Source organism: Phascolarctos cinereus, unplaced genomic scaffold, assembly GCF_003287225.1.
Source record: "Phascolarctos cinereus isolate Bilbo 61053 unplaced genomic scaffold, phaCin_HiC Scaffold_7;HRSCAF=346, whole genome shotgun sequence".
In the NCBI taxonomy this organism is placed as follows: Eukaryota; Metazoa; Chordata; class Mammalia; order Diprotodontia; family Phascolarctidae; genus Phascolarctos; species Phascolarctos cinereus.
In genome coordinates, this window is record NW_027556180.1 from 71,355,253 (window position 1) to 71,372,416 (window position 17,164).

A 17,164-nucleotide genomic window follows, 5' to 3' on the forward strand; every position below is an offset into this window, starting at 1 on the left:
TGCCCTCAAGGAACTTACATTCTAATGGGGAGACAATATGTAAAGATGTATAAAATGAATATCAAATGGTTATAGGTGGAAAGACAGTAGCACAGGGGTACTAGCTTACTGGAAGGAATATACCTCGTAAAGTCACATAAATTATTTACATGAAATAGCAAGTGTCAGGGAAAAAATAACAAAGGTATTTGAGCTTTAGTTTTCAATAAGGTTAGACCAGCTCCATAGAATCAGATCGGCAAATTTCAATGATGTTATGTATGCACATATTGCAGGCACATCAGATCATCGCTTTTCCCTTCTTTCATTTGTAAAAGTGTCTATTCAGAGCAGTCAAATCTTATTGCTTGCATGTTCTACATTTAAAAAAAAATTCTAACTATTGTAACTTGGGTTTAACAGCCTTTTGATTTTATGAGTGATACACCATAGCACCCTCACTTGCTGTGACCAGTCGTTACAATATGTTTTCTGTCAAGAGTTTTGCCACCCTTTTGCATTGCTAATTGGTTTTTTACAATGCATTTTTAAGTATAAATACCCATCTGATTTTAGAGAGTGGTTATAAAGCCATTTCCACTGACAATCAGTAATTGGGAAATAGAAGGCTTTCAAGAAAAGTAGAAGATTTTCTCTAGTTACTGCAATTACCTTTACTTATTTAGCCAGGCATGCTAAGTTTTTCAAAGCCAGTTTAAGTTTTTATATTAGCTAACCTGACTCATGTCTTCCTAGACAGCAGAAATTTCTAGATGTGAGAGAAGAGTTTCCAACTGTGATCCTTGCGGTTAGATGTAAAAATCTGGGAGATTAATGGGCACAAGCTAGCTTCTAGAGCTTAGGAAACCAAAGTGTACTCAAAGTCGAAACTCAAAAGCTATGGCCTTTGGCCAAAAATGAGACTATTTTGATGAATAAACTGCAAGTCTAGTCAACCCAATAACCTCATCCATCTTCCATTTACTTATCTACTACACCTTAACAATTCCCTTAAACTCCAACAACGTTCTTCCTACATAATCCCCCACAGTCCTTTTACGATTTACTTCTTTCTCCTCATTTCTCCATGGTCTTTCTTTATTTTACCCACTAGCAAGAAGGAAGGAAAGGATTAGCTTTAAATGCTTATCTAAGCCTTTCTTAGGTCATTGCAACACATTATTATTAGTCAAGCTCTACATATGTAAAGAAGAGTTTCCCATTTCATCACATACTGAAATTGTAGCATTCATTAATGTACAGAGTAGAGGAAGGTTAAAGTGAATAAAATTCCCAAGTATTGCATGTCATAATCACATTTAGCAACATTGGGATGCCATCCAATGAATGGTGCCTACATTCTGAAGTTTGCTTCCTTATAGGACTAATTAAACAAAGGTCCACCTCTTTATTACCAGCAGAACACACACCATCTTCCTTTGTCAGGGATTTGAATGTAAGCCTTTGTAAGATGATGCATTGGTAATGCACATAGCTGTTTGCACCTCTCACTGTGGGTGTTATTAGGGAGACAATGATTAAACTTGTTTTCTTCTTGCATTTAAACTAATTCTCTGTTATTATTGTTTGTTAGAATACTCTGAGGAACCCCTTTGTGCAAGTTTTTATAAAATTCTCTGTGGGACTTGATGCTGTTGAGCTCCTGAAACAGATAAATGAGCTTGGTAAGTCACTGTTAGATTATGCAGTTTCGTGGGACCTTTTATTCCCAGATCCTGTCAGGAAAATAAAATGGTATCCTACACCAGAACTTCTTTCCACTTTGTATTCTGCACCATTTCTTGCTAGGTTCTGGTTATTCCATTACTCTAAAGGAAATAAATTCTCTGCCACATTTTCCATCCCTTGCCTCCTCAGTCATGTGTACACTTACTTACAGTTTTTCAGTCATTTTTCAGTTGTGTCTGACTCTTTGTGGCCCTATTTGGGGTTTTCTTGGCAAAGATACTAGAATAGTTTGCCATTTTCTTCTCCAACTCATTTTACAGATGAAGAAACTGAGGCAAACAGGATTGAGTGACTTGGAAAGGGTCACATAACTAGTAAGTGTCTGAGGCCAGATCTGAACTCAGAAAGATGTCTTCCTGACTTCAGGTCCAGCACTCTACCCACTGGGCAACCTAGCTGCCATACACTTAATTTACAAGGGGGGCCAAACTCTTCTCTGATGATTAACTTCTTAGATAGTTAACCTTTCTCATTAAGGATGGCACAAAGCACTCAGAAATAATAATACAAAATTAAGCATGCAAATGCAGATGGCTTTCAAGTTCCTAATATAAGGCATTTTTCATTACACAAAGTTCTTAACACCAAGCAAGTTCTTAATATCAATGCACTCTGACATCGTGATAAGTTGCTGGCTGTGGATGAGGGCAAAATAAATCATTAGTAATCACTGACTTTTAACGTTTTATGCCTACTGTTGAGCCATAGCTAAGACACAAGTGGAATATGGTGAATCAGGCCATGAGTAGTAAGACAAAAGTGATGGATTGTTCAGAATGAAAACAAACTGGTAGCTAGTGAGGCAGAAATGGGTTCTTCTCTCTCAAGGTCATTTAAAAGGATTTGTGAAGAGGATGAAAAGAAGGCGAGAGAACTTTGGCATTCCCTCTGCCACATTCCCACCTTCAACTCAGAGGATGCAAGTCATCTCATTCAGTCTATGTCTGATGTGCTGTTGCTATGCAACCCCTGGAATAAGAGCATCGATATTAGGAAGAGGTAGAGTGAAAGAAAGCACGTCCTCATGCTAGGTAGTAGCCCTGTTTGGAGGGCTGCTTCACTGGTGGAATAGTCTACAAACCATTAGAAAGGAACCATGCCTAAGTTTAGCCTCCAGATAATATCTAGATTCTAGGACATTTGTGATACCCAATACCTGTTTATAAGAGAATAAGTAATAAAAAATTTTCTGTCTCAAAAGAAATCACTTTTAAACTTTCATTTCTGCTAAGAAATATTTTTAGTCAAGTATAAAGGATAGTCAAAGGATCTAGGATAAAATAACTTTCAGTTCTGAAAATTTTGGAAGCATGTAGAGGTACGGTTTAAGGTTTAAATATGAGGCTGATGATATTCTAACTTTGAGACTGATGATCATAAAATTATTAGGTAGTTTAAAGTTTGCTGTGGTAAGATTAAATAGAAAATTTTCCATTTGGAATGGAGTGGGGGTCAGGAGAAATGTGCTATTCTCCATTTGTCCCCATTGTATTTTAAATTTCAATTAAAGATCCCTCAAAATTGCAAGAGAATCTCTGCCTTAGATTGCATTGTATTGATTTCCTATGGCCACTGGAGGCCACTGTTCAACCATAATTTTCCCCCTCCCCCACCATTTTCCACAACAAAAACCATTTACTTTAAATTCTAGTGCAAAATGCTTGCAAGTAGTTGACTTCTCCAGAGAATTTAATTTTTTTTAAAAAAGATTTTGGGGACATTTGGTTGAAGAAGAATTCATAATATTTAGTATATTTTTATTCATGACAATTGAGTCAGGAGGTAAAAATTCAACCATAATATTATATTCATGTTTGTTTTCATATAATTTGTTTGTAAAAGATTACATTGCAAGGATACCACAAAATCAAAGAAAATAGCTTATCCTTTTTTCATAGTGGAGTATTTGTCTAAAACAAATCCATCCATTCATCCATCCATCCATCCACTCACTATATTAGGTGCCATAAGTTCTAAGCTACTTGATTTAGATTAATATCAAGGTAATTAATATAGTTCTTAAATAATTTAATTATACATGGCATATAATTTGTACTTTTCTTTAAGAAATGTTTCCATAGACTGTTTCATTTGCTGATTACTCTGTTATTATTCTCATATTCCAACTATAATTTCCTTTGCTCAGTTTTGCCTTATGCTTCCATATGCCACTTGTGTAGCTAACTCTAAATTCATCCTTCATCTCCTATTTTGTAGTTTTCTTTCTAGCAACTTATAGATGATAATAATAGCTAGCATTTATTTAGCACCTTAAGGTTTGCACAGCACTTTACATATGTAATCTCATTTGATCCTCACAAAAATTTCTGAGAGGTACAGGCTATTTTTATTCCCAACTTAGAGAGGAGGAGACTGAGCCACAGAGAGTTAAATGATTTGCCCAGGGTCACATAGGTAATAAGTGCCTGTCTGAGTCAGTATTTGAGTGTAGGTCTTCCTGCCTTCAAGGTCTATGCTCTATCTACTAAGCCAGCTCATTGCGTTTCCCTGTCCAGTGACTGTTCCTTGGGAAGGAAGAGAGACACTTGCGTGTTGGACAACGTTGTTGAACTACTCAAGGATGTAGGGATAGGAGATAGGAACAAGACCTATGATCTTACTGATATAGGGAGCTAGACCCTCTCTCCCCTCCCTCCTCACCTTTCAGATAAGGAAACTGAGCCCCAGAAAAGTTGTGACTTTCCCAAGGTCACATAGCTAGAAGTAGCAGAACCAAGACTTTAAACCTGTGTTTCTGATTCCAAATTTAATGTTCTTTCTACTGTATCATACTGCATTACTGTGACAATTAGCTTCTTGATCTTAGATCACTATTCAAGATAGTATAACATGTAAGTGCTTTAATTGACTTTAACTAGATCTTGGCACAATGTTACTTTTAACATCAACTGGATGAAAATTCTCTTTGTTGAATATTTGTGTTACAGAATAAATTTTGCCTGATGTGCTTCTTTGAATTTTTCCATATTAAAGCACATTCCTGCCATGTCTTTAATTTTCTAGCACTTTCTTTTATGTGTAACATTTAGTGGCAAATCAGTGCTTTTGATGCAACATTATGAGAATCAGGTTGGTGATGTTTTCTTTTTTTTCCCCCGTTGGCTTTTGTTTTGCTTCACTTCTCCAGATATTCTAAGGCTAAGATTACAGAACAACATCGGCATCATTGATCAGCTTAATACACTGTCTGCCCTGACAGTCAACATTTCCTCCTGTGTATTATATGATCGCATTCAGCCAGCAAAAACTATAGCTGAAATGGAGATGGAAGCTCAAAAGCTATACAAGAACAACGAACTTTTTGGAAGTAAGTTTGACTCTGCTTTTGTTTGAACCATCCATTGCCAATACACAGATTCATCCCAATCATTTTCTCAAGATGCTTTCCATGTTCTCCTTGCCTGAGACCTCAGGCAGCTAAACAATACAGCCTCTTTTAAAAAAAAAAATTTACTTTTAGTTTTCAAGATTCACTTCCACAAGATTTTTAGTTCCAAATTTTCACCCCATCTCACCCCTCCCCCCACTCAAGATGGCATGCATTCTGAATACCCCTTCTCCTGATCTGCTCTCCCTTCTGTTTCTCCCCCCCTCCGCTTCTCTTATCCTCTTCCCCTTCTATTTTCCTGTAGGGCAGGATAGATTTCTGTACCCCATTTCCTGTATTTTTTATTTCCCAATTGCATGTGAAAACTTTTTTTAAACATGTGTTTTTAAAACTTTGGGTTCCAAATTTTCTCCCTTCCTCCCTCCCCACCCACCCTCATTGAAAAGGCAAGCAACTCAATACAGGTTATACATGTGCAGTTATGCAAAACACTTCCATAATAATCATGTTGTGAAAAACTAACTCTATTTCCCTTAACCCTATTCTGCCCCCATTTATTCTATTCTTTCTTTTGACCCTGTCCCTCCTCAGAAGTGTTTGCTTCTGATTACCCCCTCTTCCAATCTGCCCTCCTCTCTATCATCCCCCTGCTCTCTTGTCCCCTATTTTCCTGAAGGGGAAGATAGATTTCCATACCCAATTGAATGACAACACACAGTTATAGCCAAATGAAGCAAACCTGTAGTTAGAAAAGGAAACAATCCTTTTACCGTCATGCAAGTCCTGCAAGATGAGAAAGGCAAAATGTTTGAATTAACAGGATCTCCAGAGGACGTATGTACCTAAAAATCTCTGTATATTCTCTGCAGCATTTCTGAATAGCATTCATTCAGCTTTTACTTGAAGCTCTGTATAATGAGGGGGAGCTTATTTCCTTTGACCCTTATATCTGTGCACGTGGATCCCTGTTCTGTGTGTGTGTTGCCTGCTGGGGAGGGAGGGAGTCTCATGTAATTGGGCTGTACTGTTGAACTGCCTGAGGTTGTAAGCATGGGATTTCACTGATATTGCAAGTTCCCACAAAGGGACCATGCAATTCACGCTCTCATAGAGTTGTCTAGAATACAGAAAGATATGACTTGCCCAAGGACATATAAGTAGTAAGTATCAGAGACAGGACACAAATCCAGATCTTCCTGGTTCTAAGGATAACTCTCTGTTCTCTATTCTATGCTACCTGAGGTTATAAGAATGGAAGAAAATAGAGGGATCTGCCTGTTGAATATATGTCACAAGGTCAGCAAAAGTGATGCTAATGATGTGTTCTTCTGAGTCCTCCTTTTCTCCTTTAGGACATGTTAATGTTAGAGGTCATAAGATTGACAACTAATTCCATATTTATAATAATTTTATAGCATATTTATAGATACTGGATAATAGATTTAATCTGCTATTGAGTTTGTTTTTTTTTTCAGAGACTGAAACAAAAGTTACACCTTCATAAAAAGTGCCATTTCACCCCTTTCTTATAAATCAAGAGCTCTGGACCTCTTGTCTTATCATTAACCCAAATGGTAAAATGTTTGGCTGCCCTTTTATGGAGGCCTCCAAACTACAGTAAGTAACCTTAACCATTAAATGATTTTTCTTTTTTTCTTTCATCATTTTCATTTTAGGTGTTATTTTCAAGCTTCCTTCTAACAGAAGCAGGCAGAGAAGAGACAATCTCGATGGCAGCTCCCTTCCTCCACTAATAGAATACACCATCCGAATGAGTCTCAAGACAGCACAAACAACCAGCAGCCTCCGGAACAAACTCTGGGCTCCAGGTCCACATAATTCTCCATCACAAAACCAGATCTATGGCAGAGCATTTATCTACTTACAGGATAGCATTGAAAGAGCTATCATTGAATTGCAGACTGGGAGGAATTCACAAGAAATAGCAGTTCAGGTTCAAGCAATCCCCTACCCCTGTTTCATGAAGGACAAGTGAGTCTCTGTGCTTTAAGTTACATAATAAGGTACAACTTCTATGAGCACCTTTTGGTATCAGTTCAAATACAATCATTGGAATCAAATGCTTAGTACAAGCCTTCATCAAATGTTGTCATGTCAGACTTTTCATGACCCCTTGAGGGTTTTCTTGGCAAGGTATCTGGAGTGGTTTGCCATTTCCTTCTCTAACTCATTTTACAGATAAGGAACATGATGCAAACAGGGTTAAGTGATTGGCCCGGGGTCACACCACTAGTAAGTGTCTGAAGCCAGATTTGAACTCAGAAAATGAGTCATCCTGATTCCAAGCTTCCACCAAAGTGATCACACACACACACACACACACACACACACACACACACACACACACACACACACCCCTTGAACACATGCTCCATTATGACAATGCCTTATCTTAATGAATTAGAGGTGATAAATAGGGGAGAAAAAACAATGGTATAAACAACAAATAGAAGTAAACTGAGTGCTACCTGTTTCCAGTCCCTAGTTCTTGCTGAAAATAAATGGGAATTGAGATGGAGAAATTGAAACATATATAGAAAGGGCATCTTTACCAACTGTTCCTCTGTGATAAGTGTTCTAAGAAGCATGTCAATGTTCCAAGAAGAATCTGGGACAGCTTTATGGAATAGTGCCTTTGCCAAGGATGCTTCCAACGTCTCAAAAGCCTTTGCAAATGAATTTTTTAAAATTAAAGATAACTTTTTCAGGCAGTAAATTTTAATGTTCATTAAGTCTGCCTGTCTGCTAGAACAAAATGACTCCTACTTCAACAGCAGTTTTAAAAAAAAGATGTAAGAAGATGTGCTTGAAGCCCATCCACCTACACAGGAGTTCAAGGCATGTGACTATTACTGTAAAGTAACCGAACTTATTATTCAACCCAGCCCTTGCCTTTGTTACACCATTTGGGGCTGTTCTGTTTTCCTGTTGATGCCTCTCTCTTTCCTCCTGGGCTGCTTCCAGAACTCTAGATGAGATGAGACTGTAACCCTTTGTTGAACAATGATTAGGGGAGACAAGTGAGAAGTCTTTCTAGTGGATTGTCAAGGTTAGCTGCGTCTGTTATGCAGAGCAGCCAGGACTAAGCTTCATGAACTGTGTGTAACTATAATAGCCAGCGTGAACAGTAAAAAGATCTGAGGGAGATCTGTGGGGTAAATTAAATTAAAATTCCCATCTGATTTCTCCCTATTCCCTGCTCATTCCTTCTCCTTGGATTTAGATACATTCTTTGAGTTCTAATACAGTTATAGCCAGCACCCTATCTGGGTATATAACTCAATTCCTTGGATTGAAGAACACAGAGATTTCATTATCAAATGAAAATGGTCATAGAGTTGGTTTTAATGGCAGTTAGGAGCACTAACAATAACCATGGACAAAAATCAAGAAGTAGGAAACTGTACTCTGGGTAATATTTCCATCCCCATGAGAATTCACATTGTATGTAAAAAGCATGTTAATTACATGATATCATCATGAGCAATGATGATTTTAAAAGGTTTGTAAAAGCTTATTGGAAGCTATGTCTTAGTTCCAAAAAAAAAAAAGGATAATAATGGTGGGAATTTAGCCACCATGGCGGGCATATAGAGGATATGTCCTGGGGGAAAGTAGCTTTTTTGGTCTTCCTCATGTTATAGCTGCACATAGGCAGGCTAGCCCCTTTGCTGTAGCATGGACTCTGAAGACCTCTCTTATAGTGTTCATCAAATTGCCCGTAGGGATCCCAGTAAGTGTTGTTACCTAAATGTTTACCCTAGGATGTTCATGGTTATAAATTTCAATTGGGCACTATTGGCTAAATGCTTCCTAAAAGTAGAAAATCATTCTTTTGATTAGATGAGTCATTCAGCAAGATAAATGGAATGCCATCTACTTCTTCTCTGTTCTATTCAATTTTGTATCAGCCAATGAGATCTTGATTGTTAAAGATTACAAGTTAACTTTCTTACCAAAACTACTCAAAGCCATTCTCCAAAACATACCACTGCCTATTTGTGGAATCTCAAATTGTACTGACAGCAGGGAAGCATGGAATTCAGAGGGCCCCTTCCCCAATTAATTTGGCTTCATCAATATTAGATTAACAGAGAGGAAACATGGAATAATGGATTGAGGGTTGATCCTGAAGTCAGAATAAAATATGATTCAAGTCCTCTTTCTGCCCCATGACATCCTTTATTAATTCTCTCTTTTTTTTTGGAGGCAGTCAGGGTTAAGTGACTTGTCTGGGGTCACACAGCCAGTAAGTGGCTGATGTCAGAGTTGAACTCAGGTCCTCCTGATTTGCAGGCCAGTGCTCTATCTACTGCACCACCTAGCTGCCCCTCATTAACCAATTCTTTAAGACTACCAGGCAATCCATCTGTATTTGGGAGAGAGCTTTTCAAATGAGTTCCTAATATTGGTAGAATCAAAAATAAGTCTAGACTTTTAAAAAATGATTACTCTTGTTTTCAAACATGCATATGTTTTCAATGTGAGGGAGAGGGTATTTATGATGTTTTATTCTCCAACTTTGCCATTATCCATTTTGGTGAGTGCTATCATTTTTCCCCCCCAGCTTTTTAACCAGTGTTTCCTACTCACTTCCCATTGTGCTCATGGTAGCTTGGGTTGTGTTTATAGCTGCCTTTGTGAAAAAGCTTGTTTATGAGAAAGACCTGCGGCTCCATGAGGTAGGTTGAGAATTCTTATGGTACCCTAAAATTTTAAATAAGTTCATTTCATATTAGAATGAATTGCTGTGATTTCGTTTAGATCAGCGTGAACATGAAAAGCTTAACCACACAGTGTGAATTAGCTCAAAGGGAAAACCTTTTGAGAATTATAATGAAAATGGATAAGCCTTTTCTACACAAACTTCGCAATTCCTCGCTTTCCTCTCCCACCAAAAAAAATGCAAATCCACTGACCATTTATTAAACTCCTACAATATGCAAGGCCTTGTATTAGGCAAGGGGGATACAGAGAAAAACAAAATAATCCATGCCATCAAGAAGCTTACATTAGATTAGAAAGTATACAATATGAAAACAGAAAATAATATAAATGATAATTTGAAGAAAGAGAAAGTCCTACAAACTTGGGGAGAAGGAATATAGAATGTTCGTTGTGGGTTTTATATATATATATATATATATATATATATTATATATATATAATGTTAATAGTATTATATATATATATATATATATATATATATAATGTTAATAGTATTATCATGAATCTAACTGTCACTCAAGAATAACTCTATTGCAATTGGGATAGTGGAAGTCTGAATAGAAACTCTCAGATTGGAGTATTATTAGCATAATAACCAAATGGAATCCAGAAATAGCTGTTGGAGCCACCACCTCTCTTATGTGTCTCCACATTGTATACAATGCCTCTTCAAATATCTAGGAAATAATTCCCCATCTTAGAAATTCCTTTTCCATCAATCACTGCCTCTTTCCCCTGCCCCATACATACACCTACTCCTGATGTTTCTAGGGACTCAAAATGCATTCCAATTATCATAATGATATTATCACTGTAGAAAAGCAGATCTGGGGCATATTGGGTCATATTGTGTTTTCCTGTTGTTGTTTTTTTCATATGGAATGAATGAATGAAAAATATTTATTAAGCATTTATTTAGGGCAAAGCTCTGAGGATATATGAAAACTGAGATAATCTTTGTTCTCAAAGAGCTCATGTTCCAATGGAGAGAATGTAGCAGGCTTTAGCTGAAAAGCTGGTTGAAAAGGCCTAGTCATTTTTGGAGTGCCATGACAAAGTAAATGGGAATACATCTCCTATAACATTATTTTTATACATAACAATATCTATTTCTGAAAGGCAGCCACTTGAGTTTGGGGCTAAGAACTTTCTTTTCTGGGTCTTCAGTAGCTTTAGCTACTGAGTAAGTGGAGATTGTGGCACTTTCAGAGGTACTAGGTTGCATCTTGTTATTCTATCTGAAATATATATATATATATATATATATATACATATATATATATACATATATATATACACACACACATATATACACATATATACATATATACATATATGTATATACTATATATATATATTATATATTATATCTGAGATGCATCTGATATATATTGTATCTCACAACTCTTGTATTAACAAGGGTTAATGGCCTGGACAATGGCCATGAGAGCTGGTCTGGGATCTGGGATGCTGGTCTAGGGAATTCTGTTGCTGTAGGTCTCACCTACCCATCACTGGCAGCTTGTCAGCCACTGGTGGTGTTGGTGTTAGGGATGTTAGCTCCTTCTCCCCAGTGGTTGCCTCCCTCAATGACAGTTCCAAGCATCAGGCTGAAAGAAGAGCCAGTGGGCAGGGCCAAGGGGTAGGGAGGGATGCTGCTATTATGAGGGGCTCTTGATTTCAGGATCCTGGACTGGGAAGGAAATGGTCAAGGTGAAAACAATACATTATTTTAAAGATGTTATTCAATGTTGTCCAATGATGAGATTCTGTTAGAATGCCAAGTGCACTATGAACATTTCTATATTAATGAGGTCACTCTTGTATTCCTAAGAGGGAAAAGAAAAGAGAGGAATTATTTCAAGCAAGCTAGGTTATTAGAGACAGGCCTACAGGGTCTGGATTGATGACAAGAGTGACCTGGTGGCCATGAATAGGTTTTGCAGACTGGTCTCCCTAGGCTGATTGGTCAGCTTTCCTCTACAGGAGCTAAAGATCCTCCCATTCTTGTTAGAAAAGTATCATCTTTCTGCATTATCCCAGCATATAGACTCAAAATGATGATACGATGGGTGGTCTCTGGGTGTATCTGGGTGTAATAGAAAAGAGCAAAGCATGACTTGCAGACTTTTCCAAACTCGAAGATACGAAAAGAGTATGGCTACAATCATTCTACTCTGCAATTCTGCCTCTCTGCACTGCAGAATTACATAGAATCTCAAAGCAAGCAAGCAATTTTTTGTAAGCCCCAGGGCTTGGTCTTCTGCTGCTGTGTTTTCCAAGGCATAATGCTTGGCTGGAGTTTGATGTCACATTGTCACTAGACTCAGGAAGCCTCTCAATGGTCGTGTGGTCTTGTCTAGTTCATTTCCAATTTGTCATTCACCAAATCCTTAGAGAGGATGCTTTCTCCCTAAGCAAAATCAATAACATCTTTCAGCTTGGTGTGGTGGATGGAACTGGCACATTGTCTCCTATAGGTTTATTTCATCACATAGTTAAGTTATGTGTATCTTAAATATAATCAATTCAGGTAACTTTGATCCTGAGGGCAACCTGTAGATTATTTCAACCCCTTTATTTTGTAGGTGGAAAAAGCAAGACCTAGAGAGGGAGTGAATCATCCAAGTTATGTGGCTGGTTAATGGCGAAACCAGGATTGAAATCCAGGGTTTCGACCTCTCCTTCACATCCCTTCCCTCATTCAGCATTCTTCTCCAAATAATGCTGCTTCCTCACACCCTCACCTCTGTAGCTTGTGCATTTTGATAACATAGATATCAGTACCCAACAATTCCTGAATTACTGACAAAGGGTTTTTTTCTAGTAACCATCACAGCCTACTAAGTTGAAAGGGTTTTTCAGAGGCTCCGAATAATTTACTAACATCGGCTTCCAGGTCTCTAGACTACAGCTACATACATACACTATTGTCCTACTTATGAATAGCCAGACTTCCAGGAATCTCTGCCAACCAGTCCCGGGTTTTTCCCTCAATTCAGGACAAGGCTATAACATGTTATTAAGTTAGTAACTTCATGTGGCTGCTAGTCCCTTATTCTCTGGCCTTTCCTAAGAATCCTGCTCCATTGAGTTCACCAGACGTTCGAATGAAATTAGAACACATATTAGCACATGATAAGATTCGTTTCAGAAGCAAATCAGTAAGTTTTGAGTTTGGGTTTCTTTGTTTTCCGTTTGTAGAAAATCTGCTGCTTGCGTCTTTTCCTCATTTTAGCCCTTTCAAACATAACTAAAACAGAATATAATTAAAATAAATATTTGATGAATACTTTTTTATACAACTATCATTTCCCACAAAAACATCCTCCGTAAAACCCTCTTTCATAACGAAGGAAAACAGATAAGCAAAATGAAACCAACCCAGAGAGTATCTCAGAACTCATAGTCCATAGCCTCTCTAGAAAGAAGAGGAAAGTGTTTCATCTTGACATCTCTGGAACCCCTTGTTTCTAATTCTGGGAGCATTACTATATGCATTAGACATTATGTATAATCTGAATTCTGATGTCTATTAGTGTTGCTTCTCAGATACATTATTGCAGCCATTATCCCTATTGTCTTCATTCTGTTTTCTCCAGTTTCAACCTCTTCCTGCACTCTCTTCATATCTCTGAATTCCTTGCTTTATTCTTTTGGGCACCATATATTCCATGGCATTCATATGATATAAGTTGTTCAGCTATTTTCCCAGTTAATGGGTGCTCTTTTTGTTTTTAATTCTCAACTGCATCAAAGAGCATTGCTATGAAAATTTCATTACATATGGGATTTTTCTTTCTGTCATTGACCTTTTTTTTGGGGGGGGTGTTTCCATAGCATGGAACCTCATGTGTACCATAGTAGAATCACTGGGCCAAAGGGTATGAAGAATTTAGTATTTTTTCTTGCATGTTACAAATTGATTTCCAAAACAATTGCTTCAATACACAGCTCTACCAATGTATTAATATGCCCGTCTTCCTACAGTTATTGCAACTGTAACTATTTCTATTTTCTATCATCTTTGCCAATTTCATAGGTATGAGGACAAACACTTCAGAGTTGTTTTAACTTACATTTCTCTTACTGTGATTTGGGGTATTTTTTCATATAGTTATTCATAGTTTCTTCTTTTAGATTTTGAAAATACATGTCTTTTACCTGTACATTTCTTGACCAATAATTATTCTTGGTTGTATACTTATGTCAATTCTTTATATTCTGAATATCAGACTTCTATCAGAGAAGTTTAATGCAAGAATTTAACACTTGCTTTACAATTCCTTTTAAAATTTCTATCAACATTTGTTTTGTTTATGCAAAAATCTTTTTTTGTATTTTAAACATTTATTTTTAATATTCAGTTTTTAAACTTTTGAGTTCCAAATTCTCTCCCTTGTGCCCCAAGATGACATCAGTTTTACATATGAAATCATGCAAAACATATTTCCACATTAGCCATGTTGCAAACATACACACACACACACACACACACACACACACACACACACACACGAAAAATAAAGAAAGTGAAAAAAGTATGCTTCACTATGCACCCAGAGTTCATCAGTTCTCTCTCCATAATCAAAATTTGCCTCAAGTGGATCTTTCTATCTTTCTGGGTTCTTCCTTGGTCTTTTCTTATATCATGAAGATACTAGTAGAACATTTGGGCTGTCCATCTTTTCCTCATACCACATGGCTAGCTTATCTTTTTTTAATCACATATTCCTTTGAGAACATCCTTTAAGCTAGTGCTTTATGGTTTCTTTTTTGTTCTTCGTTGCCAATCATGCTCCTACCCATCATACATGATTCTTAACTGATGCTTATGGTTACTATAGCCACAGTGAAACATGATTTGGAGTCATACTGAAACTTCTATGATGAATTTATGAGATGAAATGAGCAAAAATCACACTGGATGGCTTGGGATTTAAATTTGGGGTGAGAGGAACATCCTCATCTATGAGATCATGGATCATTTAAGTATAATCAAGGTGATTTCTCCAGTCTTTTCTGACTTTACCTTATTTGGTGATAAATTCTCCCCCTCACCATTAGTCTCTCAGCATTCTTGTCAATGCCCAACCTTAAAATTTCCACAGCAATTGCTATGGGTCTATCTGATCCTGATTGGATTTTCTTTTCATCTTGTCTTGTCGTTGATTGGATACAGCACTCGTGGTAGCAACAGACCCATCCTGAGTTTAAGAAGCAGATCGATCATTACTTTGGGCAGGTTCAGGAGACAGGAATCAAGGCTGATTGTGAAGCTGATTCCAGAAGACTTATACAAAACAAAACGTAGTCAACACTTTTCTTTGTGAGTCATCCTTCACCAGGATTATTGATCCTTCCTTCTTATTGTAGTGATTTTGGCAGTATATGCCCATAAACTGCTGTATACTCTGATTGCCCCTCCTTTTTGGACTACTACTATATTCATTGTTAGCATTCTGATGCTGCATTGATTCCTAGAGAGGAGAAATAACTATACATACCTATTTTCCAATAACTATCCATGACACCAAAATAACTGTGTTCTTGTGAAGACCTATGGTCGAGACTCTCCCTTTTGCTAAGTCTAGGAAACGATGCTCTGATTCTGAGTCTTTAAAGCTTACAAACCAGAGTTAAGTGGGTTTGGGTCTATTCTTCAGGTTTGCCAAATTATCTTCTTACAAGTCAGTAAATAGATTTCCAGATATATAAAAGGGTCACACTACAAATGGCAATTTTCAAGAAAAAAATACAATGTATTTATATGGAAAGTCAGCTATTATTTCATGACTGATAATAGCTTAGAGATTTTATACCCAACAGTGAAATATATTGACACAGCTACAACTATCAGATGTTAGCTCTAAAAGGAAGCTTTTTTTTCCTATTTCTTAGTGGTGAATATTTGAGCAATTCTATTCATTTCATGTTTATGTAGTAGACATTTAGTAAGTCAATCATTTTAGAAATTTCTAACTACCTATATACCAAGGTATACATATTCAAATCAGCTATGATAACTTCCTAACACAGTTGCATACTAAATTAAATACAGCCCTCTTCTTCCTTCCTTTCTTTCTTTCTTTCTTCCTTCCTTCCTTCCTTCCTTCCTTCCTTCCTTCCTTTCTTTCTTTCTTTCTTTCTTTCTTTCTTTCTTTCTTTCTTTCTTTCTTTCTTTCTTTCTTTCTTTCTTTCTTTCTTTCTTTCTTTCTTCCTTTCTTTCTTTCTTTCTTCCTTTCTTTCTTTCTTTCTTCCTTTCTTCCTTTCGTTGGGCAATGGGGTTAAGTGACTTGCCCAGGATCACACAGCTAGTAAGTGTTATGTGTCTGAGGCCAGATTTGAACTTAGGTCCTCCTGAATCCAGGGCCAGTGCTCCATCCACTGTGCCACTTAGCTGCCCCTCTCTTAACTCTTCATCACAAAACATGAAACTTCTGACATATCAAGATTAACTTTTTAAATGTTTTATTGATATTATTCTTTTTCTGACTTCCACTTCCCAAGGGATGCACCTTCCTCTCCAAACTGTACTCCCCCACATAGGAACCTCACATGTAACAAAGAAGTAGAGATAAGTAAAACACACACACACACACACACACACACACACACACACACACACACACACACACACACTTTGGCCTGTACGTTTACTCTATCACGTCCCTGCTAAGAAGAGGAAGATAGGTTTCATTATTAGTTCAAAGCTGAAAACTGGAATCGTGATTGTCAAAAAAAATGAAATGCCCTTTTGTTAAATCCAAGTCAGGCTTCGTACATCCTCACATTTATTATCTGCCCTGTAAGTGTCATGCAGTTTCTTATACCCAGTAGTAACTCAATATATTTGATGAAGTTAATTGAATTAGTAAGGAATTTAAATAGCCTTTTGAGTCTCTCAGATCATTGGAAATTAACATGATTTCTCTGCAAATAAGATGAAAAACCAAGATGTTTATCCTAATAGTTTGTCTTAAAAGAACACTGAAATCCTGTTTTCTTTTCTGGGCTGGATTCAGGGACAAAAGGGAGGGGTTTTTAATTGTGGCCACTCTATTAGGTGCTGAATATGAGGTTTGAAGTGATGATTTTATTTGTCTTAGTCTCTATTTTGCTTACTGAAGCAGTCTCAGTAAAGCTCCAAAAATACAAATAATGGGAAATAAGTAAAGAAAAGTTTCACCTAAAGTATCTCTGCACATAAATCATTGGCTTATGAGCAATCTTAACCCCAGTCAAAGAGTCTTCATGAATGGGGGTGGGGTAGAAGGGTAAGATTATGAGTACTTACTGCACCAAAATGGAAATTTCCCTTATTTGTTGTCAAAGAAC

The 17,164-nt window shown here is 37.1% G+C and overlaps 1 protein-coding gene across 1 annotated transcript in view; it reads left to right on the top strand.

The window, feature by feature from the left end:
* The window catches only part of ABCA12 (ATP binding cassette subfamily A member 12), a 240,178-nt gene that overhangs the window by 152,859 nt on the left and 70,155 nt on the right, over positions 1-17,164 (top strand). The window contains exons 20-23 of the mRNA XM_021002700.2: positions 1,574-1,664; positions 4,877-5,056; positions 6,754-7,069; positions 9,666-9,780. Coding sequence (XP_020858359.1) covers positions 1,574-1,664; positions 4,877-5,056; positions 6,754-7,069; positions 9,666-9,780 — 702 coding nt within the window. The remainder of the gene's footprint in view (positions 1-1,573; positions 1,665-4,876; positions 5,057-6,753; positions 7,070-9,665; positions 9,781-17,164) is intronic.